Source organism: Nothobranchius furzeri, chromosome 18, assembly GCF_043380555.1.
Source record: "Nothobranchius furzeri strain GRZ-AD chromosome 18, NfurGRZ-RIMD1, whole genome shotgun sequence".
Classification (NCBI taxonomy): domain Eukaryota; kingdom Metazoa; phylum Chordata; class Actinopteri; order Cyprinodontiformes; family Nothobranchiidae; genus Nothobranchius; species Nothobranchius furzeri.
Genome location: NC_091758.1, coordinates 6,498,557 through 6,524,004, shown reverse-complemented (window position 1 = coordinate 6,524,004; position 25,448 = coordinate 6,498,557). Strand labels below are relative to the sequence as shown.

Genomic DNA, 25,448 nt, shown 5'->3' with positions numbered 1-25,448 from the left:
GCGTTATTTACATTATTTAAACTATAGAAGTCATCCCAATGTTCTTCATCAAGATCACCCTTAAATTTATTTAATCTTTCCTCAGTTCTTAATCGAATAACTTTACTGCAGTTTTTTTATTTTGACTTTATAATGGAAAGTTACAAATATAGGTAAATGATCAGTTGTGTCATTTATCAAAAGACCACTTTTAACAGGTTTTTCCAATATGTTTACAAAAATATTATCTATTAATGTGGCACAACTAGAAGTTATTCGGCTGGCCACAGTAATGGTAAAGACCTTTGCTGCATATCAAATCCAAGAAATCTGAACTGCTTGTATGATTGGACACATTCAAATGATTTATATTAAAGTCCCCACAACTTATAGATACTTAATTTTCATTAATCCCAACTAATAATTGTTCCAATTTATTGTTAAATACTGTAATGCTGGAACCTGGGGTTCTATATATGCGTGTGACAATGATATTCTTCTGATTCTTCATTTCAATTTCTACAGTTAAACATTCTAAAAAATCTTCTATCGCTGTAGTCATACATGCAATTGTTTTACATTTCAGCTCTCTCCTAATGTATAGAGCAACCCGTCCTCCTCTTTTATTAATTCGATTAACATTGAACAGTTCATAACCCTCGAGATGAAATTCTGCTCCTTTTTCATCCGTTAGCCGAGTCTCAGACAGAGCTATAAGAGTACATTTGTTTTGTAAAGCATTCAAATAATCATGAATTTTACTAAAATCAGAATACAAAGTTCTGCAATTTAAATGAAAAAGAGAAAATGAGCCAGCCGTTTCTACACATTAAACTCTGTATCTGTAAAGTATCTACATGTATCTCTTTTATTTGAACATAAATTTGACACAGAGTCCAGTCCATCAAGGTCATAGACACGGCATTCTGAATTTGCATCATGTGTAAAAGAATGTTCACAATCTACGGACATAATTGGGGTATATTTCTAGTCAAAATTCATCGACTCATATCATCGTATTCATACACCAGATACTACCGGACGGTGTGGCGATGTTTAAAACCTAAATTGGCTTCACTGGAGGACTGGAATGATCAGTTAAAGACTGAAGGCATAGAGAGGAAAATTATCTCAGCCTGACCCAAACAGTCTTGTTATCCGAATCTGACGCCATAGCAGCCTTCGAGATGTGAACAACAAACCCCCACGAAGGAATGCAGACAGATGCTGTGAAAACCCGACCTCCCGCCCGCCTTTGGATTGGTGGACTTCAGCCTGGCGAGGTCATCAACCTGCAGGAGTCACTGTGCTCTGCGCTCCTCCCAAGATCTCCCTCCCACCTGTGGCTACAGTGGCTGAGCGCCTTGAGATGGCTGCTCTCGTTGGGGAAACAGGATCCTAGCCCCCCTCCTTCCTCTTGGGCTCTCATGTTGTGAACTGCTGATGTTTGTGCTTACATGTTTGAGGTGTTTTTTTGTATTGCAAAGCTACGCCCTGTCGGGAGTAACTCTGGAATGCCTTTTTCCCCCTCCCCCAATTTATCCTCATGTAGTTCCCTTTTCATAAATGAAATGCTGGCGGCGCGTGCATACGCAGCGGCTCTCTCTCTCCCCCGTACTTTAGCGAGAGGTTGAGAGTAACGTAGTTTCATTTCTCTGCATGTCCTGTACATGTGGCAGAATTGACAATAAAACTGACTTTGACTATTAGCATATCATTCTCTTCACTGGTCTGTTTTATACTTGTCCAGTTCTGTTAGATCTCTAATGAGTAGTGTCTTTGCCTGTTCTTGTGACCTGTTCAGTTTGATGAATATTTTAGTTATTTGACCATGTTGACTGAATCTTTCCTTGTTTTCTCAGCATTCTGGCTTGTCTTGCAGTTTCGGCATTCTTCCGAGTCAGGTGTTCATTTACATATACGTTGGTACCACTAAGTTTTTTTTACCTTGCCTTTCTTTACCTTGCAGTAACTGAGATTTTTGGTTTACGATTCACAAATCTGATTATCATAGCTGGCTTCATATTTTTGTTTTTCTTAGGTAGTGGATGACATACTTCAATATCCTGATCTGTAATATTTGTCCCTTTACTACAAAAAAGGGAACCATCAGCTGTTCTAAAGAGTCCAAGTCTGGTTCTGTTTGTCCATCGTCAGCCTTCTGTCACAATCTGCCCCTGCCTCCCTGACTGTGTCGCTCCCCTGCCTGATTAGTCTTTATTGTTCTTACCTGCCCCGTGTTAATCCACCCATGTGTTCCTGATTGTTTCCCTGAGTATTTATACCTCCCGTCTTGTTTGAGTCTTTGTCGGATCATTGTTGTTTGTTGTCAGCGTTGTTTTGTTCTGTCGTTCCCGCTCTGCCATTAAATCCACTTTTATTTTATCTGTGCCTGCATTCCTGCCTCCTGATAAGCTCCACCACACATGGTCTGCTGTCATCCACACCCGCAACGTGACACCTTCACAGCTCTGGCAAAAGATCTATTAAACATTTAATAACCACTTATCAATTTAACTGTAGAACAACCAAATTTAATTAATTAATTTAATAATTACTAATCAATCACAATACTTTACTTCTTTCAGCAATCAGATAAAGTTCAACATGGTAAACTTGAGAATTACTGCATAAACAAGGCTCAGATCTTAAAGTAATGTTCCGGAGAGGATTCTTTTTTTCACATTATATCATCATATCAATTTGTCGGTGTAATTTAGTGATTTTTGTTGGCTTTGAGCAGGTCAGATCATGAAACATTTGAAAGTTGAGATTAATTACTTTAATGAAAACACACACACACACACACACACACACACACACACACACACACACACGCACACAAATTGTTTGCACATTGTAAACCCCCATCCCTCACCTGGGCAAAGCCCCAGATCCTTTTCAGCCGTAAATCCGCCCCTGATCCCCGGATCGCATAGATAGGAGAATCTGAATCTAAGCAGCCTGAGATCTTACTGAGGACCACACCCCCGTGGCTGTTTATTGGTTGATGGGAGTAATCTAGCCTGGATGTGGCTGCTCCTGAGGGTTTATACTTCTAAAGCTCCACCAACTCCCACATCCTGTGGAACACTTGTTGTTGTCAGCGCATCCCTGGGACAGGCCACCCGAACCGCTTCAGCTCCCCTGGGATTTCCCGCTGGGAGTGATGAACTCCATCGAGCCGCAGTCCCATCACCAGCACCACACCTCCCCGAACGTCGGCTCTCTTCCTCCTAAAGGTGCCCAGGAGTCCCCGGACATGGCCGCTGCGGTGTACTGTGACAACTTCAGCAGCATGTATCACCAGCAGAGCCTCCCAGGCGCGCAGAGAGCGGCTAACTACGGCCTCGGGGACTACACCTCCTCCCCAAACCCGTACCTGTGGATCAACGGACCAGGGGCAAATTCCTCCACCTCTTACCTGCACGGCAACAACCCGGCATCGTTCATCCCGCCCTCCTACAGCTCCCAGCGGCAGTTCCTAACCAACTCACCTGGATTCGTGGGGCCCGACTTGGGCTGGCTTTCCATCGCCAGCCAGGAGGAGCTGCTGAAGCTGGTGCGTCCTCCCTACTCCTACTCCGCGCTCATCGCCATGGCCATCCAGAACGCGCACGAGAGGAAGCTGACCCTGAGTCAGATCTATCAGTACGTGGCCGACAACTTCCCCTTTTACAAGAAGAGCAAAGCCGGCTGGCAGAACTCAATCAGACACAACCTGTCTCTGAACGACTGTTTCAAGAAGGTCCCGAGGGACGAGGACGATCCAGGTACCTCCAGATAGATGAATAAATAAATAACAGAATAAATACATGTTTAGATAATCTGTCATCCACCATCCATGCTGATGGCTAAAGAAATAAAAGCAGATGGTGCCTTTGGCGTGGACAAACTGATGCCGCAGTTTTTACCTGTCCTAATTTTTCCTTTTGCAGAATTGACCTTATGGGCTTCTAATTTATTCAGTTTAAAAATAAGTTCTTCAGCACAGCAGTATTGGTGCTTTCACAACATTTTTTCTTCTATTTTCTGCATAATTCATATTTACAGTTTTTTCTCTACAAACTATTCCAAGAGTTTCACACATAGATTATATTTCTGATATTCAGACTAACACCAGCTTCAGAATGTTCCTAACTATGGATCTTCAGTGAACTACAGTTTAATTAACATTAGTTATTACTGAGGTTTCAGGGCTTATATGGTTAAATAAAGGACAAATGTTCATTCTAACAAGCTTTTTTTTTAACCTTAGAAATGAGAGTTTTAAGCATGCCTGTTTACTGTTATTGTTAAAACTTTTTAAAACATTTTTACACTTCCCGTCAGGTTAAGATTGAGAAAAAAAATCAAAAATCTGTGAAAAGATATAACATTTATATGTGTTTCTATATTCGTTTATAGGAAAAGGAAACTATTGGACGTTGGATCCAAACTGTGAAAAGATGTTTGACAACGGGAATTTCCGCAGGAAAAGAAAAAGGAGATCCGATCCGAGCATTGGCGGAGGAGCAGCAGCTGTAGCTACAAAGGTGGAGGAGTGCAGAGCCAGCGTTTCCACTTCGCTGAAGACGTCAGACAATCCCCCGGCCGTGGGACCTTCTTCTCCTAAGATGGAGGCAATGATGGAAACCCAAAAAAGCACATCCTCGTCTCCGGCAGGTCTCACCACGGCCACTCCCTGTTTTAATAACTTTTACAGCAGCATGTCCACGCTCAGCTCAGGGTCCCCCAGCCGACAGGGGTCCCTGGGACTGCTAAACGAGCTGTCCAACAGGAACATAACCGCCCTGGGTTCGTACCACCCGGGCCACAGCGGACAGGACACAGGGCCGTCAGATCACAGCGATGGCCTTCATTTCAACCGTGGAGTGTACTACAACACGTTTGGCCCTGGGCAGAGTGGACAGTTTAACACACACTTTTACAACAGCTACAGTGTGAACAGCCTCATTTATCCCAAAGACGGGACTGAGCTCTAGGACACATCTGATCCGTGGAAAAGCCCACAGAGAGAAACATGTAGGATTGTTCTGTTCAGCCCAGACAAGTCAGAACACCAAATACATTTATGTCAATTACAATTTCCTTCTGCTTTTCTGTGTTTTTAAAGATTTTCTTTTCTTTAATTGCTAAATTGATTTAGTTAATCAATCCTGTTGAAACGTTTGAAATGTTCCAACAGAAACCAGCCAAAGCTGCCTTCATGAGACCGCCATTACCTCAAAACAGCTCTGCCACAATGTCGGAGTGCCCTCTTCTCTCTGTCCTCCATGCTGACTGAAACCGTAGCTATAGCACTTGTGTGGATTTGATACATTTATAATTCTTTAATTTTTACAGATAGTTTGTGTATATTTATGGTATTTATATTAACAGACGTTTGTCCCAACACTAGTTCATAAAATGCACCGAGAATAGTTTCACTAAACCTGTCTTAAATATATTGAAGCACATTTTCAAAGCTATATTGTTTCCTGTCAGGATCCAGTCTGACATCTATTAAACACCTTTTTGGATCTGTTGTTAACTGTTTGTCTTTTCTCAACATTTTCTACCAACAGCTTGAACAAATAACCCAATCACTCCTATGAGTTTTGTTTGTTTGACCAGCCTTTACTTTAATCTGAATGCACTCCTCTAAACTCATATTTTCGCCACAATCCGTTTATTTCTACGTAGTAGAGCTCGTAAAATGTCTGCATTGTTTTTTGTGGTTAAAACGCTGAAACTTTTTATGTGCAAGAATATTTTATAACTGCTCTAAACATCTGCTTAGCTCTAGAATTCAGAGATTTAAATTTTGGGTACATTTTGTAGAATATGTTCATTTAGTAAGATACCTGCTGTGATCTGTGCTTTAGAATGTTATCATAGTCATTTAGTACCCATCTGATCTGAAAATGCACGGCCCCTTTACAGGGTCGCCGTGAGTTAGCTTTTTATTATCTGATAAAATGTTCATTGAGGAAATGTTGCTGCTTTCAACCATGAGCAGTTAAAGGTAAATGAAAAGAACGCTCAGGAAATCTGAAATGATATTTAGACGATGTTTTCCTGTTAAAATGAGAAAATAAACGATTGTTTACTTTTATAAAAGATAGTTTATTTAAATCTGAGCTGATATTTTACAACAGGTGAGTCCAACAGATGCATAGAAAATAGTTTAAAAAACTAAATACCTTGTAAGCAGTTTAAATTCAGATTTTCCTACTGAGTAACACTGCTGTTTAGAGTCATTCTGCACAATATCACACATGATGAAAGCTTAAACAAACTTTTTGTAATTTTGTAAAAACATAAATGTTTTACAGTGTATTTATCAGCTCTAGGAAAAGCTGCTCTGAGGAACAAAAATGGCTGATGTTTGCTCAGAATGTCGCTAACAGCAGATGTCTCGATAGAGAGATGTCTGAAACAGCAGAGCTGTTGTCTTCCTATGCCAGTCCACACGGATCAGTTAAGGACTCTGAAGAGAGGAAATAACTCCTCAGCCGACCAATAGGATTTAAGCGCCTCTTTAGTCCACGCTGAGCAGGGGCCATTAATCTTTTGTTTCTGTGGAGAAATGTGTTTTAAAGAAGATATTTACACCCCTGGTGGAGATTCAGTGGATATGAAACAGTAGAGTTCATTTTTACTTTCTGTAGTTGGCACTTGGTTTGTTCAGGTCGCCTTTTAACTTCCATTTTATTAACACACTTGGAGCAATATGGTTTATAATTAAAGGTAAACGTATAACAACATCAAATATTTATAATAATATAAATAACAACAAATCTAAGTGTTTCAAGCTTTCTTTGCAGCTTTTACCTGAGAAGGGGTGTGACGGTTTAACCTGTCAGTGAAAGGGTTCAACGATGTGCTGTGAAATGAAGACAATGCTTTCATCAAGTGTAGCTATCGAATTAAATCTGTTTGTTTTGGATCTTCATGAGAAGAAAGACGTCTTCCCTATCAGGAAGAACAGAGCAACAGTTTGTTGTGACTTGTGTCATCAAGGTTATTGTAGGGAAATAAATGAGTCACTGCAGAAATGAACGTTTGTTTGGTTTAGTAAATCTGGACCTTCAGACTAACTCCATATAAAATATACATGTACTGAAAATCACTTTTTAGCTGAAGGCAGTCTAATCTGAATGAAAGCCTTGATGGAAACACCTCCACCAGAAGACCCAGGTGGACTGAAAACACCTGCTCCTCCTGTGCAGACTGCACCAGCACTGTCAGCCGAATGAGCTCCTTTGCTGCCAAATGGGAACTTCTCAATTAGAGAGGATCCCCTGACCCAGGCTCTGTGTGATCACCTTCTTTTGCATCTAGAACATCAGACATCCTGTCCTAATTTGGCATTTGCACAGCTCTGTCAGTTTGACATGTGAAAAGCGGCATTGTCGGGGCGGCTGGGAAGCAGGTTAAGCAAAGGTCTGATGAAGCTATTCTGATGGGTGACTATACTGTAAGTTCATGACCTTAAGCAACCCAACACGACCCTCAGTTCAGATTGTTTCTCTGATAATGAACAGGGAAAGAGGTGTGCCTCGCTAATGAGAAATGTCTTGGAGAGAGGACAGGAAGCAACTGTTAGTCTCTGTTTCACATGAAGAGCTGAAGATGAACGTTATCAAGGATCCCTGACTGATGGGAAACGAGGACAGGGATGTTGGTGGCCGGCTTGGGGCTAATTTTAGGACACGAGAACTTTTGAGACCAGGAATTATTGACAAAGAATTGAAAGATTACAGTAAACATGATAATACAATTACAATACACCACAAAGAGTAAGTTTATATTTACCTGTTTTTAGATGCTTGTTTTAGTTTTAGTGGGACACTCTTCTCAACTAGTTTTGTAAGTTGTTCACTTTCATCAGTGCTTATGGTCTACACACTCCTTTCATCGCTAAAATTAAATCATTTGTTAACACCGAAATAAATACATGAAACTGTCAAAAAGAAAAAAACAAGGCAGCAGAGAATAGGATTGATGCTGTGAAATAAGGAAACAGCTTAATGGTTTGTGTTGGGGAAAGTTAAAGAGTGTGAAGTTGATAGTGGGGTGACGAGAGAGCCTAGTTTGGAGTATGATTTGATCTTGGAAAGCTCACTTAAGTGGTTCATTTACCCCTCATGTGGAGCTGGTGAATTGGAGTTAGGTCAGCTCCGGGTTGAGGTGTTGTTCATTATTTTTCCGCCTGTCAGATTCAGTGAGTGGCTGCTGCAGACGGTGGCTGTTTGGTGGCCGAGGAGCAAAGGGCCTGCCGGTGGGGTACGTCAAACACACTCAAAGCTCCCCCCTTGCCAGGGGGATTATGATCAACAAAGCATGTCCTACACCTGCACCGGCCACTACAATGGAAACTCTGTGGGCCAATGAAGATGCAGGGAGAGACTAGTTATTAAAGACCCCCACCAATGAAATGGATTACATTAACCCTTTCTGTTGTTCCTCTTCTCCAGCCTTGAACATTAAACTGACATTCTATGACTAAAAACAGCATTTGGCTACAGAAATGGCACACCTGTTTCTCTATTAGTCAGGATATCGTGTTCTTTCACTCATTAGAACAGTTGATTGAATCTTTTTTGCAATGGAAGCTGTTGAGGTGTTGGACAGCTTCTTCAGAGAATTAAATAATGAAACAAAATGAATGCAGTGAGTTTAGGAAGAAAACATGTTACACTCAACCCACATCGAACGGCAGAAAAAGGATTCTGAAAGCGGCGAACTTAAAGAATACAAGGATTTGAACATTAGTACCACATTAAATGAATACAGGCAGAGGTAGATAATATCATTAATATGCAGACATGGACAAAATAGTCGGTACCCTTTAGTAAATGGAAAAACCCAAAATGGTCACAGAAATAACTTTAATCTGACAAAAGTAATAATAAATTAAAAATCTTTGAAATTTAACCAAAACCCAAAAGTCAAATATTGCTTTTCAACAAGGCTACATGTAATTAATTAAAAATAAACTCATGGAACAGGCCAGAACAGAAATGATGGTACCCCTAGAAAAGACTGAACATTATGTGATCACAGGGACATGCTCATTCAAGTTGTTTCAAATCACAGAGACAAATAATCTGAGTGGTAACAAAAGAGCCCAGAAAAAACCTCTAAAGAAGGTTCATTTCAAGCTTAAGGAGCATCAGAGTCAGATCACACCATCTATCGTTTGATTGCAGCGATTTCCTCAAAAGGTTGTGCAACTAAATATGAAGTTAAGGGTACCATCATTTTTGCCCAGTCCGGTTTCATGAGTTTATTTTAATTTAATATTTCTGTTTAAGCATGTTTCAAGCAATGTCTGACTTTCATTGGTTAAATTTCATAGAATTTCTATTTATTACTACTTTTGTCAGATGGAAGTTATTTCTCCCCGAGGTTCTGGAGAGGATGGTCCAGCGGATTGTCGATCCTCGGATTGAGGAGAAGCAACGTGGTTTTCGTCCTGGCCGTGGAACACCGGACCAGCTCTATACCCTTAGGGGGATCCTGGAGGGTGCGTGGGAGTTTGCCCAACCAGTCTACATGTGTTTTGTAGGTTTGGAGGAAGTGTTCTACTGCGTCCCTCGGGGGGGGGGGCCCTTTGGGGGGTACTTCAGGAGTATGGGGTACCAGGCCCTATGATACAGGCTATTACATACCTGTATGACCGGTGTCGGGCTCATTCCCAGTGAGAGTTGGACTCCGCCAAGGCTGCCCTGTGTCACCGATTCTGTTCATAACTTTTATGAACAGGATTTCTAGGTGCAGCCAAGCTGTTTTGGTCGCCTGAGGATTAAGTCTCTACTTTTTGCAGATGATGTGGGTCTGTTGGTTTCATCAGAATGTGGTCTTTAGCTCTCACTGGATCGGCTCGCAGCCGAGTGTGAAGCAGCTGGGATGTGAATAAGCTCATCTAAATCCGAGACCGTGGTCTTAAATCAGACAAGGGTAGAATGCCTTCTCGGGGTCAGGGATGAGGTCCTGCCCCAAGTGGAGGGGTTCAAGTATCTCGGGGTCTTGTTCACGAGGGATGGAGCGCGAGATCGATAGGTGGATTGGTGCTGCATCTGCAGTGATGCGGGCGTTGTATCGATCTGTCGTGGTGAAGAGAGAGCTGAGCCGGAAACCAAAGCTCATGATTTACCAGTTGATCTACGTTCCTACCCTCACCTATGGACACGAGCTATGGGTAGTGAGCAAAAGAATTAGATCGCTGATACAAGCAGCCGAAATGAGTTTTCTCCACAGGGTGGCTGGGCTCTCCCTTACAGATAGGGTGAGAAGCTCGGTCATACAAGAGGGGCTTGGTGTAGACCCGCTGCTCCTCCACATCGAGAGGAACCAGTTTTGGTGGCTCAGGCGTCTAATTAGGATGTGTCCTGGATACCTTCCTGGTGCGCTTGTTAGCTCGTTAGCCTGTTTGCCGCCATCACGGTAGCTAAGTGACTAGACCTAGGGGCGGGGATAAAAACGAAGCTAGAACTGAGCCGCTAGAATTCAGAGTCGCTGACTTCCGGTTTAAGTAGTCGAGTAAGGACCCACACTTGCTAGACACGCCCAGGGTTTGGAGAACAATCGCATAAATGAGAGGAATCTTCCCACATGGGCTCTGGTTCTGCAACGTGCTCCAAGCCCCCGATCTCCACATCTTCAGCTCGCTGTCCACCTTACGTGTGCGCTGACAGCGAGCTACGCTGAGCTTTATTGGTTTAGCTACCTCCGCGATGTGCGTAACAATTAAAATGTGAGCGCATCTGCATGCGTTGGGGTAATTCTTTCTATTTTTTCTCCATCAAAATAAACGGTTAAATATGGGAAATGTCTGGTCAATGTGAGCCCTGCCATTTAACTGTTTTACCTTCTCATGAAGATAGTTGCAAAGAGAAACAATTAAACTTGATTAACACCAGAGCCTGTGCTGTAAACGATTGGATCCTTTTCTTACCTTTCAACATTGTTTAATGTAAAGTTTCATTCTGTACAAAATTTAATTACAACAGTCCAATGAGACAGAGCCTGTATTTGTATTCTGAACAGTTTAAACATGTTTTATACGTAGATGCTTGTGGCACCTGCTCAGCTATTAAAACCACTCACAGTGAAAAATATCAAAATATTGAAGGCACAGATGGGCTACAACTTCTGGATCAATTTTATACACATTGTTTTATTAAATATCTTCTGCTGAAAGATAACTTTGACATGCACGAGCACCAACAGTATTGGTTGCTGTCACCTGCTGTGATCAGTTTAAGCAGCTCTCGGCTGTCTTACCCCACCCACAATGCGGTGCTGCTATGGCTCCGTGTTTTCTCTACTGTGGAAAACGGGTAATAATGGCTCTTTGATGAGAAAATGGGTGCCGACCCCTGATCTAGTGGCAATTGGTGACATAAAACAGGTAGTACTCCATGTGTGGATATAAGAATCAGAAGAAACGGGGTTTGCTGAGAAATGACTAGCTATATTTACAAGGAACTGTCTGTAATCCAACACGAATGAGTGCAGGGTCGAGGTATCCATTTTAATATTCACTCTCATTTATATATATATAGGGTGAGGAGCTCGGACATTCGGGAGGGACTCGGAGTAGAACCGCTGCTCCTCCGGATCGAAAGGAGCCAGTTGAGGTGGTTTGGGCATCTGGTCAGGATGCCTCCTGGACGCCTCCCTGGGGAGGTGTTTCGGGCATGTCCTGCCGGCAGAAGGCCCCCGGGTCGACCCAGGACACGTTGGAGAGGTTACATCTCCAATCTGGTCCGGGAACGCCTTGGGGTCCTGCCGGAGGAGCTGGTGGAGGTGGCCGGGGAGAGGACGGCCTGGAGCTCCCTAATTGGGATGCTGCCCCCGCGACCCGGACCCGGATAAGCAGAGGAAGACGAAGACGAAGAAGACTCTCATTTATTCTGCATTTTTCATTTATTATTGAAGATACATATACCCCTTGTTCCAGTTAATTTCATGAAATGTACTGAGTTCATCCATGACTGAGCAGTGGTTCCAAATGTCCGTCTATGGGTGGTGCTATAAGAAGCCAGTGGGTAACTGGTTAACCTGCACTTCACCCCATCTGGCCTCAGTTTGTTCGGATTCCATCACAACTCTTAGGAAAATAGCTTTTGCAGCCTGTAGCTTTCTTTATAGGATTTAGATTAAAACTAAGAAATAGTAAACTTCTCTCAGGCTGCTGAGTACCAATTGGTGCCTGGACATTACCTCAGTGTATGCATGGAGAAGAAAAGGTAAACATGCTGGGCAGTCCTAGGCTAGAAATCTAGACCAACTGTAACAGTAGCAAAAGATTTTAGTCTGCAGGTCAATGTAGCCACACTCCATCGTAGCCTCAGCAGGTCTATAATTGGCCCGATCAGTTTTGCGACTTGCCAGTCCACGAATGTGGAAATATGGTGAGCTGAAATAGCTAATAAAGGTGATTATTTTGTTCAGCTTGCCTAATGTCAATGGCTGCACACCATTTTTTGTATGTATGAATTGTAAATGAGATTCATTCAGAGTGTCTCATTTCAGTGACTACATCCACAATCATACAGCCTTGTGTTAGCATGTCATTGCCAAAAAGTGGTGATGTGGCCTGTGAGGGTGTTGAGTTTATTTAAGGTGTATTCTGGAATGACAGAACTGGGTCACACTAAGATACTTTCCACCCAAAAGGGTGTGAGTCAACCAGACACCTAACACAGGTGGTTGAGACCAAAGCTCAGAGGAATGTACATCATTGCCCTCATTGTTGCCCCCGATATCCTCACCTCCCCTTCTACACACCCTCCTCTTTTCTTCTTTAATTGGACTGTTATACTGGAACCTCTCCAGATCACATTGTCATTTTACACTGTGTAATAAGCTATTAGCCCTGGCCAGCCTGGGTTCTACTGCCACCCCACACTAATCAACATGGACACGGCCATTGTGTAGGACAGGGATTCAGAACAGCACAGTCCAGCTATTGTTGCTTCCAACCCAGGGCTCAAGACACCCATTTCTTGGCTCACTGAGCGAGTGTGTGTGTGTGTGTGTGTGTGCGTGCGTGTGTGTGTGTGTGTGTGTGTGTGTGTGTGTTTGTGAGAGTGAGAGAGAGAGAGAGAGAGAGAGAGAGAGAGAGAGAGAGAGAGAGAGGTCAGAGGTAAACAAAGGGGGAGATCACATAGAGGTGAACTCATTCTCAGTGGCATCCAGAAAGCACCAAAACAATCTGTAGCATTCAGCCATCTTGCTATGGTGAAAATATGACTTCCTGCCTTTTCTGACAATATTGTAGCAGCTGTCCGAGGAATGGTAGAGGTAAACGAACAGCTGCTAGCAATGTATATGGAAATTTGTCACTGACATTATTTATTACCTCACTTTTGGCCAGATTCAGACACGGTCCAGGTTGTGAAGGACAATAGTTGTGATGAAATTTTAATGGTGTCAGCACAGCAAGTTACAACTGGCCATGACAAACAAATTGATGTTTTTTTCAGCTGTGCTCATCTCTGTATTCAAATGAAATGAAATAAATATTTTTAAATAAGCTATCAAATAAATAAGACTTTGCACAAATAGTTGGCATGCACCCAATTCTTCTGCACAATAATATTGAAAACAACATCGGTTGCTTTTGATTAAAAATAAAAAGAATTCCAATAGCAAGACAAGGCACTGCCTTATGAACAGCAGAGCTTTAAAAACTGTTCGACAGCTCTCTGCACAAGTCTGAACACCTCCAGGTGGAAAATTATGGGGTTTGCCAAGGCCTTGAAGCTTCAGCATGTCTGACGCATTAATGCTTGTACCCAGCCCTGGGAGGGAGAAGAACACAGGCATGTTTACTGCTGGGGAAGCACAGACTTCATGCACACTCCGTGTTAATCCTTCACCTGTCATCAGGTTCTGATTGGATGCTACAGAGTTGATGCATGGGCATCTGAATCTTGAAGAAGACAAATAATGTGAGGGGGGTGGGTGGGACATGATGGCGAAACAGAATTTTATAAAAATAAAACATCTCAATAGTGCCAACAGTAATATTTTATCATATGTTATGTCTATCGTAGCATGACAAAAGTCCACAACCCATATCCTCTGACTGTTTCTCATAGTTAAGCTCTACTGGTCAGACAAACCATGAAGAAGAGGATAAAGAAAAGATGGACATACATCAGAGTGCTCCAGTCTAATTTTAAAATTTAAAACTTTATTTTTTATCCATTAACAACCGCAGCTCACTCTGAGCAAAATTATGTTTCCTCTCCATCATTTTTGTCCCGGCTGTGGCAATCTTTAGGTTCGCCTGTCAGATTCTAACGGGTGTCAGTGGCTTCAACCTGCTGCACATTAAGGTGTTTGTGTTTGCACAAACAGATCATTAGTACCGCTTTTCTTTGTGAATCTGACACTAAGATGATTCAGTAGAAGCAGCATTCACAGTTCATACAAATTGTTTTTTTTAATTTGTTGGTAATTTACCTTATCACAGGTCTGTTTGAAATCTTTGTAACATGAAATCTGTGCTTGAAATCACAGCATGCTAGTAACACGGGAGAACGAAATATCTTGTTTGCAAAAAGTTAAATTGAAATATTTCCTCAACACTGCTATCTTTGAAACAGACAAAGGTTATTTTTTGAAAATTTTGTAATTACTAATATGTTGAGATTGAATAAATGGACAATCAAATATTTGAAAAGAAAATGAACAAGGAGGAACCCAAAGGCTTAGTTGTTAACATTTGTTTATTGCTACTCTTGCATTTGTGAAATAATTTATCATCTATGGTCTTAAAATGCTCTTTCACTTGGGGCAAACAGATTTTAGTTTCAGAAGGAAAACATTCTTCAGCTATATCATAACTTATCTGTATTTAATGTAAGAGCTGCACTATAAATATAGAATAAGCACCATGCTTATTACACACAAGCAGCTTTTTTCCACTGATCCTACTTTTTAAACTAAACTGCCAGACTTCACTTTTATTTTCTGAGTAGGGAACTGGACTAGTTTAAGCTCAGTTTGACTGTTTATTGGAGAAGGTTCTCAATCACTCATGGTATGTTTATCCTGGTCCGTTAAAACAAACTGCACATCTTTTTGATTTGCGGAAAGAAGTCTGGAAAGACACACACATGCTCCTGCCTCTAATCCAGCCCCCTCTGAGCCCACGGTTCTTCTGAAAGGTTCATCCAAAGTGCGAAATCAGCCTCCGTGTCCAAGCAGTGTGGCAGGGCAAGTGTGTGTGTGTGTGTGTGTGTGTGTGTGTGTGTGTGTGTGTGTGTGTGTGTGGTGCAGATGAAGCTTGAGTTTGCGATGTGAGTCTTTGTTGGAGAAATTGGTGAAGGAAGGAACTTCTGCTAATTATATAAGTATAAACGTGTGTGCTTGGTTACTTTTGTATACATGCATGTATGTGTGTGTATGTTTATGTCTATATATATATATGTATATATATACATATATATATGTATATATATACTATATATATATGTATATATATACATATATATGTATATATATACATATATATGTATATATATATATATATATATATATATATATATATATATATATATATATATATATATATACAGTATATAATCTACAGACATGGACACAATTGTTGGTACCTTTTGGTCAATAGAAAAAAAAACACAGCGGCCCTTGAAATAATCTGAATCTGACCAAATTAATAAATAAAAATTCTACAAAATTTAGTTACTGGAAGTCAGACTCTGCTTTTCAACTGACTTATTTCCTTTCTAAATAGGAGGGAAACAGTTTTCGTTTGTTAAAAAGGTCCAATGTGGACTTTTGAAGTTGAGAAATCAAATCAAGTGTGTGTGTGTGTGTGTGTGTGTGTGTGTGTGTGTGTGTGTGTGTGTGTGTGTGTGTGTGTGTGTGTGTGTGTGTGTGTGTGTGTGTGTGTTCTGTTTACAGCTCCCAGAGCAGTGCAGTAGCAGAGCACCAACATCCAGTTGCTTGTTTGTTTAGGTTTGATTTGTTTATTTATTTATTTTCTCAGAGGAAACAACTTTGTTTTTTGGTGCCACGTTTATTAATGACTTTGACTGATTAGAGCAACATTTTCTGAGGAGACAGTTAAATTAATTAAAAGTAATAGAACAGATTTTATTGTTGTTTAAGATTTTCACGTTAAATGCGGAAGTCATTTCTTTAATGGAATTAAATTAGCATTTACTCAGTAAACACTGTCAAAACGTATATTTTAAACGACTCACATAAAGATAGTGAATGTTTGCTGAAGCGTTAGTCACGGTAAGTTCACCTGACTGCCTCCCTACTGAGAGTCAAATAGGGTCTGGTGGTTGTGTGTGAACCAGAAGGGGGGAGAAGCCTCTAAAGCCCCCAGTGCAGGTGCAAACTGGGGCCATCCGTGACGCTCTGCCAACTTTGCACTGTGCTTGCAAGGGGCTCAGACGAGGGGGCAGAAAGTGAGATGTTCTTACTCTACTGGTCCTCTTTTGTGAGGCAGGGCTGGTCATTTGGATAGAAAGCTGGATCTGTGCCGAGCACCACTTTGGACCCTGAGCATTGAGGCGGTGAAGCGGCCCACACTCAGGGCGGTCAGTGGGGCTGAACTTAGGATGACCAATATGTTTTCATTTGTTTTCTTCTTCTTCTTCTTCTGACTCTAAACACCATCCACTCTCCACTTTACTGTGATCAGCAAATTCTGTTTTCTCCTGTAGGATTTACTGGCTCCAACGTTAACTAAACATTTCTGCAAAAACACATTTCAATTTATTACAATTAAAAAATATATAATCACATTTTTATTCAACATTTAGAGGCTAAATATTGGATATGAACTAAATTATAAACAAGGACCAATGAAAATGTATCTCTGAAGAAATGTTGAAAAGTATCTGTGTTAGTGTGTGTGTCAGTGGGACATTTACTGGACAGTACTTTGCAGCACCTATGAGCATCAATAAGAAAAACTTTCTGTGATAAATATAAATGACATCAATGGGCAAAATTTTGAAATAATCCGAGGCAAAAAAAAAAATGTTTTTATGTTTAATATGTATACAAAGTAAAAAGAATGTTAAAGCTGCTGCCAGGAGCTCGTTAGGGTTACCATAAGTCTGTGATAGCTAAAAGTTGCAGAAAATAAGATCCTGAAGTATCCTGATAGTTGAATGTGAATATAAATGTTGCAACACGTTCTCACTCCCAGCGCGTCAAAAACAAACGCTTGGTCAGCCACCCTCCGCCTCAGACCACTGACGCCAAAAGTGCCCTTTTTCGTTACTTATGCGCGAAAAGGGGTTTTTCCCTTATTTCACTGCAGATCCCAATGCAGCGTTACACTGACGCGATGGGATGTCCGCAGCCAGGGCACCAAACAAGCTCATTGTACCTCACCTTAACCTTATCCTCTTATTTAACCTTCCCCCACCCCTATCCTAACCTTAACCATCTTGCTAGTGAACACGTTAGTGATGTGCCGATCGCTCTAAAAGCCGGCTCTATGAAGTGAACGGCGGGAGCCGCCTCGTCATTGGTCGAGTTTGGACCGAGCCAACGCGAGGGGGAGGTTTCAACTACCACGGTGGAGGTTAAAAGTAGAGGGTATGTGTAACCTCCCCCTCGCCAGCTGGTATGTTCTAACGTTCCCCTTGGGCGGCAAATACGAAAATTGACAGTTAGACTCTGACTGTCAGAGTCAGAATGCATGGGAAACAAACGCTTGATCACAGTGAGAGTAACGTTTTAGGTAGCAAGAGGGTTAAGGTTAGGATGAGGGAGAGGGGAAGGTTATAAATAGTGAAACGGTGAGGTTTAGGTGCGGGTAAATGAGCTGGTTCTGTGCCGCATCAGCGGATATCTAATCACGACAGTTTTACGCTGCATTGGAATCTGCAGTTACAAAAGGACAAAAACCCTTTTCGCACATAAGTAAAGAAAAAGGGCACTTTTGGCGTCTGGGGTCTGACGTGGAGGGTGGCTGACCAAGCATTTGTTTCCGACCCTTAGGGTGTGAGAATAAATGTTCTTGTGCCTGAAGTATTTTATGTGGGAGATTCAACTTTCAGCCACTTTCAGTTTTGAATAAAAATGTCAGAGTTGAAATACGGTGAGATGTGGTTTGAGTCTGGTGGAGTGCTGTCATGAGGCATGTGACTGAGATATCAGTATTTAAATGAGTAATTCTCTGAATTCAGTGCACTTTGGGGTTTTAGCTTACTGACAAATGTACCACACAAAAACAAATGTTTCTGAACACCTGATGAAGGACTAGTTGCACCTCTGACAAAAAAGTTCACCCACATGTGGCATAAAACCGCAAACATAATTAGGAATATCTTTGTTTCTTAGGTCGTTTTACATTAAACTCTGTAACAAGACCATTTGATTCCACAAACAAATATTGAATTGAGAGATTTTATTATCATCTAAAAATGTATGTAGATGTGTTTCTAAAGCCAGGTTTTTGGGCATTAGGCTTGGAGTCCAGCCAAAATCAGAGATAGCACAAGCTAGCAAGGGTTTATTTATGGTTGTGGAGTGCAAGATGCACACACTTCCATAAGTAGGGGAAGTGTTTGGCTAGTTTAGGCTAAATCCTAGTTAGTTTTCTAGGTTGTTTGCGCTGTTAGTTGCGGACTAGAATTTTTATTTCGTCACTGTCACGTATCTCAGGATAAAAAAGATTTTCAGGACTAATCATCATGGGTTAGGGTTGTTGGTGGTGAGTTATCCAAAATGTACTGACTGAATTTTAGTGCTGTACTTACAAGAAAAATTGTCAGACAAATCAATGCGGATAAGGTGTTCATTTCTGGACTTGCTGCTGCAGTCCACAGTACCATTGCCTGACGCTGAAAGGATGTTAACAGTTTTTTTATTGCAGGATTGAATGTTACAGGGTTGAAGATTTTAGCTAATAGTAACAAAAAGCTCTCGATGCTGCAGTATCGCGTGGACATCGGGGGCAGTTAAACTGGATTAGCAGACTGGGGTGGTGGTCCCCCCATTTAAAAAGGGGGAATGCAGAGTGTAGTCTAACTAAAGAGGGATCACACTTCTGAGCCTCCCTGGTAAGGTCTATTCAGTGGTTCTGGAGAAGAAGGTCCGTCGGAATGTCTAACCTCGGATTCAGGAGGAACAATGTGGTTTCGTCCTGGCCGTGGAACACTGGACCAGCTCTATACCCTTAAGGGGATCTTGGTGGGTACGTGGGAGTTCGCCTAACCAATTGACATGTGTTTTGTGGATTTGAAGAAGGTGTTTGACTGCGTTCTGGGGGGCCCTGTGGGGCCCTGTGGGGGGTACTTCCAGAGTATGGGGTACTAGGCCCTTTGATAAGGGTTGTTAGATCCCTGTATGACAGGTGTCAGAGCTTGGTTCGCATTGGCGCCAGTAAGTCAGGCTCGTCTCCGGTGAGAGTTGGACTCCGCCAAGGCTGCCCTTTATCACAGATTCTGTTCATAACTTTTATGGACAAGATTTCTAAGAACAACCAAGGTGTTGAAGGGATCTGTTTTGGTGACCTAAGGATCAGGTCTCTGCTTTTTGCAGATGATATGGTCCTGTTGGCTTAAACTGAACATGATCTCCCACTTTCGCTGGAGCGATTCGCAGCCGAGTTTGAAGCAGCTCAATTTCAATTCAATTCAAGTTTATTTATATAGCGCCAAATCACGACAAGAGTCGTCTCAAGGCACTTCACATAATAAACATTCCAATTCAGGTCAGTTCATTAAGCCAATCAGAAATAATGTTTCCTATATAAGGAACCCAGCAAATTGCATCAAGTCACTGACTGGGATGGGCAGCTAGGATGAAAATCAGCTCATCTAAATCCGAGACCATGGTTTTAAATCAGAAAAGGGTAGAATGCTTTCTCGGGGTCAGTGATCAGGTTCTGCCTCAAGTGGAGGAGTCTCGGGGCCTCTCTGGGTCTTGTTCACAAGTGAGGGAAAGATCTATCACAAGATCAATACGCGGATTAGAGCTGCATCTGCAGTGATGAGAGCGTTGTACTGATCTGTCATAGTAAAGAGAGAGCTGAGCCAGAGGGCTGAGCTCTCAATGTCCCGGTAGATCTACGTTCCAACCCTTACCGATGGTCACGAGCTTTGGGTAGTGACCGAAAGAGTGAAGTCACAGATACAAGCAGCAGAGATGAGTTCTCTCTGCAGGGTGTCTGGGCTTTCCCTTAGAGATAGGGTGAGAAGCTCGGTCATCCGGGAGGGGCTCAGAGTAGACCTGCTGCTCCTCCACATCGAGAGGATCCCGTTGAGGTGGTTTGGGCATCTAGTTAGGATGCCTCCTGGATGCCTCCCTGGTGAGGTTTTCATGGTTTGTTCAATAGGGAGGAGACCTAAAGCGAGACCCAGGACACGTTGGAGGAACTATGTCTCTCGGCCGGCCAGGGAACACCTTAGGATTCCCCTGGAGAAGCTGGCCCAAGTGGCAGGGGAGAAGGAAGTCTGGGCCTCCCTGCGTAGGCTACTGCCCCCGCGACCCGACCCTGGATAAGCAGCTGAAAATTGGATGGTTGGACTATAGCAGCTTCAACATGCAAATGTCACAGTTTTAAAAAATGCATAATATTAGCACATAAGCTAATAAATTCTCATTGTCTGTGATATCTTTACAGACAGATTATTTTGTAGAAATGTGTTAGCAGATTTACCGCTGCAGAGCCATTGAGTCACGTTTTAAAATGTGACCTAGATGCAGACCATTTGTGTTGTTGCACTCAGAAATTCACACGTTACATAATCCCCCTCTACCTTCCTTCTCTTTTATATATTTTTACTCCTGCCCTCAAACAGAAAAATAACTCTTGTGGATTCACCTGCCAAGTTTTGTTAGTCAGTGTGAGGTCTGCATCTGCCAAGACAGGCACAGCAAAGTGATAGAAGGTAATAAAGTACCCCATAATAGAGCGTCACGGAGGATGTAATTACAGTGAGGGTTGCCTCTTAAAGGGGTGTTTGTAATGATTCATGGTTGCACAAATACAATTTTCCTGTCACTCCCCTCTCATCACTTATTTCTGCCTGCTTGGATCTGCAGGTATTGTCCTCCTAACCCTGCAAGAAGCATTTCTTCTGTTAACCAGATTTATTGTATTATTTGTTATAGATGTATAAATGTGCAATGTCACCAAAAATAAAGGTTTTACAGATCTATTTTTATTTTGTGTCGTATCAGTTTTCTAGGTTGCTGGTGTCTCCTCCAAAACAATGAGAAAATAGAAAAAACATCATTTTAATGTAAGCATTTTAAATTCGTATAAAGGTATGTCACTTTTAAATCGCTTTGCATTAGAAAACGTGATAAGTTTAAACTTTGCAGTGCTACAAAAATATACTGCAACCTTCTAATCTTATTAAAACTTAAGTAATTTTCTTTTGAGGTTGAAAATCATGTTAAAAGATTTGCTTCTTTATTAGTTTGAGATACTTCAATACTTGAAATGAATCTGCAAACTAGTTAGCTTTTGAACGCAAACATGGTCACAGAACACTCATTCCACCCTCCAGATATCGTTTTAGACAAATGCGAGAAATATTTTTAAATCTCCATAATATATTTATAGCTAGCCTATACTATGATAAAAAAGTTGTTGAGAGACATGAAAAAAAGTTTAAAGCTAATTTGTTCTGCATTTGCATTGCAATTTTAAGCTTCCTTTTCAACAACGGTATCATTGACTCTTTACTGTTTTTAAGCAGAGACAACAATCGTAACATCCCACAAACATAACCTTGATACAATATACATCGGTTCGAAAGCAGTTGTTTCTTTTGAATTGGAAAAGGGTAGAATGCCTTCTCCAGATCAGGGACGAAGTTCTGCCTCAAGTGGAAGAGTTTAAAGGGACTTTACGGAGTTTTGAATTTTTATGCTCGTGATTGCCCCCTCAGGAAAAAAGCGTAACAGCAGCTTCAATAGTAGGCTCGTGCACGAGGCGCGCATGCTGTACGTGCACACTCCTTAACGAAAATAACAGCTGAGACAGTCCCGTGTGTGTGTGTGTGTGTGTGTGTGTGTGTGTGTGTGTGTGTGTGGCCCGGAGGACAGAGGACAGGAGAACGTGCAGCTAATTAATTAAAAAATTTGGTTCTGTACCTTTCTCTTCAGCACAGCCGACAAAGGTTTATGATGGGTCAGTCCTCCTGCATGCTCAGATCATTCCCCACCTTGCTTGAAAAATTGTTCCAAAATGAAAGTTGAACCCACATCTTTTTTATCTGTGAATTCAATGCCGTTCGGCGAGTCTCTAATAAAAATTTGGGCATCTTACTGTAAAAAATATACCATTAATGTAAAAAAGAGAAACTCTAAATAAACTATGTTTAGCAATCCTCATACTAAGCAAGTATGCAGTGACAGTGGAGAGGAAAACTCCCTTTTAACAAAAAGAAACCTCCAGAGAATCCTGGCTCAGTATTAGCAGCCATCCTCCACGACTCACTGGGGATAGAGAAGACAGAACACACACACGCACGTGCTCATGCACGCACGCACGCACACACACACACACCAAGTAATGTGTCTATGGTTATATTGTGATTTCTCAGTAAATATTCTATTTGGTGAGAGATAAACTTTATTGTATTTATCCTAGTGAATCTATAATTAAACGGGTAAACTAGTAGTAGCACACTCAATGTCAAGGAAAGTAGAGTTATTATCAGGAGAGGAAGAATGTTTAAATAGTTAGCAACAGTGTTCATTGTAGCTTCTTCTGGGGAGAAAAACACTTAGAGAAAAATAAAGTTAACAGCTGGATTTGCATAAAATAGTACAGTTAAAGAGCAGATTGTAGAAGAAAGCAGTAGAGTGTGAAAAGTGGTCAGTGTGTCCTCCAGCAGTCTAAGCCTGTAGCAGCATAACTACAGAGTTAACTCTGGATAACCTAGCCTTTTAGATGGAGGCATGTTGGAGGCAGGGCAAGGGAGAGCCGTCTTTACCGACTGTACACTCCACCTCCCTGTACTCCCCCACTTGTCCAGATTTAGGCTAACATCAGATTTTAACCATAGGCCCTATCAAATAAAAATGTTTTAAGCCTAGTCTTAAAAGTAGACAAAGTGTCTGCCTCACGGACTAAAGCTGGGAGCTGGTTCCACAGGAGAGGAGCCTGATAACTAAAAGATCTGCCTCCCATCCTAATTTTAGATCTTCTGGGAACCACCAGTAGACCTGCAGTCTGAGAACGAAGTGCTCGGTTAGGAACATATGGAACAATCAGATCACTGATGTATGATGGAGCTAGATTATTAAGAGCTTTATATGTGAGAAGAAGGATCTTAAAATCTATTCTGAATTTAACAGGTAGCCAATGTAGGGAAGCTAAGACAGGAGAGATATGATCTCTCTTTTTAATTCTCGTCAGAACTCTAGCTGCAGCATTTTGGACAAGCTGAAGACTTTTAACTACATTCTGTGGACTTCCTGAGAGTAATGAATTACAGTAATCCAGTCTTGATGTAATAAATGCATGAACTAGTTTTTCAGCATCACTCCTGGAAAGTATGCTTCTAATCTTAGCAATATTCCGAAGGTGGAAAAGGGAAACCCTACAAACCTGTTTAACCTGGGATTTGAATGACATGTCCTGGTCAAAGATAACACCAAGGTTCCTTACTTTATTCTCAGAGATTAATGTAATGCCATTCAGGTCAGGCGATTGACTAAGCAATTTCCTTTTCTGGATTTCTGGTCCAAAGATGAGAACTTCAGTCTTGTCTTGATTTAATAGCAACAAGTTCTGAGTCATCCAATTTTTTATGTCTTCAAGACAAGCCTGTAATCTAACTAACCACTTAGGTTAATCTGGGTTAATAGACAGATATAACTGAGTATCTTCAGCATAACACTGAAAGTTTATCCCATGCTGTCCAATTGGGAGCATATAAATAGTAAAAGGAATTGGTCCAAGCACTGAACCCTGTGGTACTCCACAAGTAACCCTGGAGTATGAAGAAGATTTGTCATGTACGTTTACAAAATGATATCTATCAGACAGGTAGGATTTAAACCAGCCTAGCGCTGTTCCTTTGAACCCTACAACACATCCGGGAGGGGCTCAGAGTAGACCTGCTGCTCTTACACGTTGAAAGGATCCAGTTGAGTTGGCTCAGGCATCTGGTCAGGATCCTTCCTGGACTCCTCCCTGGTGAGGTTTTTCGTTCACGTCCAACTGGGAGGAGACCCAAGGGAAGACCCAGGACATGCTGGAGGGACTCTTACCTGGTCAGGGAACGCCTTGGGATTCCCCCGGAAGAGCTGGCCCAAGAAGCTGGGAAGAAGGAATTCCGGGTGTCTCAGTATAGTCTGATGCCCCTGCGACCCGACGTTGGATGAAAATGGATGGATAGATGTTTAATAAACGGCAACTTGTTTACAAGATAGTTCATTTTAAGAAGCAGTTCCTGTCAGGGGTAAAGATAGACTACATTGAAAAGGTTTGGCTACTTACATGTGCACACTCAAGACAATAAAACTCTTTTCTTGTGTCATTCCACTTCTTCAGAGAGCATCTCCTACCTCACCACCTATCCTGCCCTTCCCTCCGTTTACTCTACTGCACTCTCTTTGTGCACTTCCCCCATGCTGGCTCTCCTACACACCCCCGGCAGTCCCTGACTGGGTTATTGTCCTTTACGTAGTTGGCTTTAGTAATAACCACATTGTTACATACGCCTTTGTAAGTCTCGGACAAAAGCATCTGCCAAATACACAAGCATAAACCTGACATTGTTTTTATATTTTTGTTGAAAAAATTAGGAAACTGCCTTGAATTAAACTATTCACTTAAACCCATAACTTAATGGAGACCTGATTTAAAAATATATATAATATGGTGTAAATAAAACCTGTTCATGAAATTCTCTGTATTTAATCCCTCTCACGTAAAGCAATCTGGCCAGTTTTATTCTTGACATTTTCAGTACCTCCCAGAATGAGCCATTTCAGGGCTCTGTCTCTCTTAAAATAAACAAAAATAAAAATTGCTGACCATGCCCATCCACCCTCTAATTGGCTGCTATAAGCTGAGAAGCTCAAATATATGGAAGGGGCGTGGAGTAGAGTCACTGCAGCTGTGGCTACAATGAAGTGTGTGTGTGTGTGTGTGTGTGTGTGTGTGTGTGTGTGTGTGTGTGTGTGTGTGTGTGTGTGTGTGTGTGTGTGTGTGTGTGTGTGTGTGTGTGTGTGTGTGTGTGTGTGTGTGGGCAATGGCTGATGGTGTTGTAAAGTGCCTTGGGCAGTTGTAGAATTCGATAAGGTGCAATATCAAACACAGGAGTTTTTTTAAAAGGCTAATTTTTGTCACTTATTTTGCTAAAACTAAACACTGACAGAGAATGGATGGACGGGCTGTTTTCATTTCCATTATTGGATTATTTTCTGAACACAGAGCAATAGAGATTTGTTTTTATGTTCTTGCTGACATGTTACGGCTAAATCTGTGGCCTTCTTGAGTGTCA

At 41.7% G+C, this 25,448-nt stretch overlaps 1 protein-coding gene across 1 annotated transcript; it reads left to right on the top strand.

Annotated features, from left to right (window-relative positions):
* Nucleotides 1–3,054: 3,054 nt before the first annotated feature.
* Nucleotides 3,055–5,065, top strand: foxi2 (forkhead box I2). The gene is made up of 2 exons (XM_015969077.3): nt 3,055–3,752; nt 4,387–5,065. The coding sequence occupies exons 1-2, from the start codon at nt 3,149–3,151 to the stop codon at nt 4,962–4,964; spliced, it is 1,182 nt and encodes a 393-aa protein (XP_015824563.1). The 5' UTR covers nt 3,055–3,148; the 3' UTR covers nt 4,965–5,065.
* Nucleotides 5,066–25,448: the final 20,383 nt, after the last annotated feature.

Coding starts and splice junctions, on each gene's coding strand:
- foxi2 (XM_015969077.3), top strand. CDS start 3,149: ATGAACTCCATCGAGCCGCAGTCCCATCACCAGCACCACACCTCCCCG. Junction 3,753..4,386: donor GAGGGACGAGGACGATCCAG/GTACCTCCAGAT, acceptor ATTCGTTTATAG/GAAAAGGAAACTATTGGACG.